At 35.9% G+C, this 3,436-nt stretch overlaps 1 protein-coding gene across 1 annotated transcript; it reads right to left on the reverse strand.

Annotated features, from left to right (window-relative positions):
• Window positions 1-387: 387 nt before the first annotated feature.
• On the reverse strand, window positions 388-2,615 carry LOC129573854 (uncharacterized; the record flags this gene model as incomplete). The annotated part of the gene is made up of 1 exon (XM_055454984.1): window positions 388-2,615. A coding segment is annotated over exon 1 (2,228 nt), but the record flags the coding sequence as incomplete, so codon positions are not given.
• Between the last annotated feature and the right edge of the window lie 821 nt (window positions 2,616-3,436).

A 3,436-nucleotide genomic window follows, 5' to 3' on the forward strand; every position in this document is an offset into this window, starting at 1 on the left:
AGTATTATACGATAATGTGTGTTATGAATAGACTGTTCATGTATCAAGCGAAATTATATAGACTGTACGTGATTTTTTTATTTTGGGATTTTATAATGTCCCCACGGCAATGTGTGAATGTTACATTCCTGTAAAAACCGTTTAGTATCTTTTGGGCTTAAAGCAACTTTTCGCTGTGAAATGGTATAAACTTGATGTAATCTAGAGCGAATAGAATTCTGATTTTTTATAACACTAAATTCCTTATTTTTAATACAGTTCATGTAATCCTTAAATTTTATTTTTCTTTCTAACACACTTCTCTTCACACCTTTGGCTTTTTTTATTTCTAAAACATCTTTTGCTTTTTTCGATTTCATCATCTTTCTCATTATTTTATACGTGTACATCTTTGCGCGTAGCGCCGCGTATTCGGCCATAATTTCTCCCCTTAATTCATCTTTGAATACACCTGGAACTTTTTTATTCGCCTGAGGAATATTGAATTGATTTGGTTCTGGATAATCACTTGTATCATACTTATCAATATCATTCGACATATCGCTGTAGAAACATTCAGTTTTGACGTCTAAGATGAACGAGTCCGTATCAGTGTACAATAAAGTAACGTTACTTCCATATTTTGGCTTCAAATAATCATAAAAAAAGTCATACATTAAGACTTTGGATATATCTAAAATGCTCATGCCGATGGCGATTGGCTTCTCCATTTTGATATGTGTTTTGTTTAATTCCACAGCAGCCAGATTTTCATCAAAAATTTTGTATTTCTTGAAATTAGGCATAGCAATGTATGATCTGAGCCCGTAACGACCTTCCCACGTGCTTCTCAATTTGATATCTGCACGGCAACGCATATTCTCCATAGTCTTACCGAAAATAGCATTAATCATGAGCTTATAGAACTCTTTTTCAAATTCATTCTTTGCTTCCGTCCTTAATTTTGTGTTTAAATCAATATACGGTTTCAACCATTGAGACTGTTGAAACTGAATCACTTTGTGTATTTTCTTGAGCACCAACCCGTTTCGCAGTGCACATTTAAGCATTCTATAATGGATGACATACTGATTTTTATCGAAGAGAGTCAATAATAATTTTCGATCATTCTTTGTGTTGGGTACTAATCTACTTTCAGCGCAAAATGGATAGTCTTGATGAAGGTCATGCAAGTGCTGAGGATATTCTAAATCCACTTCAAAAATGTATCCGATTTCAGCATCATCGGGTATGCTCATGATTTCTAAAGCAACGAATTGCTTATGACACCAAGCGAATTCATTTATCGGGAGGTGCTGCATCATAGACCAACCGTATAGATTATTCGCATCAAGATAGATCAGATAATTCGTATCACGCGATGGATCGAAATCGTCCATATATTTGTTATTCGCGGTTGCATATCGTTTGCTGCATTGACTAATGCCACCGCGAATACCTCGTTCAATAAACAGCAGCATATCTATGTTAGTCAACAATTGAATTTCCACTTCTGTGTACTTTAACATAGCGTCAAATGATAATCCGGGGGCGGTAAAATAGTGCGCAGGGTCTAGTTTAAAATTGTGGAGACACGTTCCTCGGAAATTTTCAAATACATCAGCGAGAAGAAGCACATCTGTTTTTAAGTACAGGTCCGAATATTCTCCTAGCGTTTTAACATCAAAGGTTTTCCATACGTTTTGAGCGTGTGCGTATTCTTCATCGCTAATGGCAGACTCATTGAGTTTACTGTAAAATTTCTCCTTTGCAGGCAATTCTGTTTCGGAAAGCTTGTCAACAGAGTCCAAATAGTCATAGCAGAAAACACCTTTTCGTTCAAGCAGTTTCAGTTGTGTACTGCTTATATTACAGAACTCTGATTTAAGAATTCGCTTCTGTTCTGATGGTAGTTTTGAAGAAAGAAAGTCGAGAGATCGCGACATAAAACGGAAAGAGTCTATGAATCGTAGTTTTACACCACCTCTTCCGGTACGCGCATCACGGGTACCATCAACGTGTTTCGAAAATGAGATATAAACCTCATCATTTCGTGGTATAATAGATATGTCACCTGCGATTTTTTGAGCTAACGCTTTAACGATGAAATGTGAATCATAATTCGACAAATTATGAAACACCACGGTGACATATTTAGCTCTTTGATAATTCAGATTGCATGTATTATGCGCAGCACCACGAAATGCACCTGAATTGTGACAGTGATCACGAACTTTATCTGTTTCATCAAAGAACGGTTTTCCACATATATGACATTCTTCAGCCCATATAAACAATACTTCTTCCTCATTTGTCATTTCCATTGGTTCATTGTTAGACAACACTTCGCTTGCTGTGTGTGCGATACTCTCCATTTCACTAACAAACCATTCAACACAATCAGGTCCACGATAAGAACGATATCTCGAATCAGCATAAGCTCCTGTGCTGTAAAAGCCGATGCTGAACACCTCATGTTTTTGGAAAGCTGATGTTTTTTCACTTTTGAATGAATTATCATCATCACTTGGTTTTCGTAGAATTGATTCAATATCTGCATAAACAACAAAATCCACTGGTAATTGTTTGTAATAGTGTTCAAATGTAACAGTATCATCGAGTCCAGGCTTGGGCATTATAATTTGGTATTCATTTTGGTTTAGACACGCTAATTTATGTTCTTCCAATTTTTCGAAATGCATGAAATGATTGAGACACCTATCGCAAAATAGTTTTTTTCGACAATTTTTTGACACTTGAGCACTGAGCAATGCGCTTAGGTTTTTAATCCAGCAATAGTGTGATTTCGGTGTTTCATTGTTTTTATCAACTTCGGTTAACAGTAGCAAGTGAATATGTGTCGATTTAACATTTTTGGTCAACCTCAGAGGGCGCACTTTCTCACTTTCTTCATTCCACATGTAAACGTTTATTGATATCATTGGATTGAGTTCTTCAAATTTTTTCAAATTCTTCAACCCAACGGGGAATTTTATGTCGGCGAAATTTAGTTCATTATCATAACGTTTGTAATGCGAGACACGTTGAGGATTCTTTTTAATATCCTTAATTGCGGACAAAATCGCATATTTAAAACACTGGTTATCATCATTTTGCACGTTTATTATGGCTTTTTTACTGTCCAGTTTTTTTGGTGTCTTGATATACGTCGCACCATTGTAGGGGTCATAACTACATGCTTGCATTTCTATTTCAACAATTTCTTTCAATGAAAACCCACTTCCGCGAAGTTCTATTTCGGTGACGCGGTTCTTGATATAATTAGCGATATATTCGTCGTAAAATGATGCCAAAAACGTTTCGAAATCCACAATTTCACTATTGGAGTGAATGAAAATAGTTTGAGTTACTTTGGTTTCACCGCAATCCGATATAACACTTTTTTCGAATATTGCTTGCAAACAGGTAGACACTTTGATCATATAATGCACGTCGA

Source organism: Sitodiplosis mosellana, unplaced genomic scaffold (genome assembly GCF_009176505.1).
Source record: "Sitodiplosis mosellana isolate CC-2019 unplaced genomic scaffold, AAFC_SMos_1.0 Smas_scaffold_6126, whole genome shotgun sequence".
In the NCBI taxonomy this organism is placed as follows: domain Eukaryota; kingdom Metazoa; phylum Arthropoda; class Insecta; order Diptera; family Cecidomyiidae; genus Sitodiplosis; species Sitodiplosis mosellana.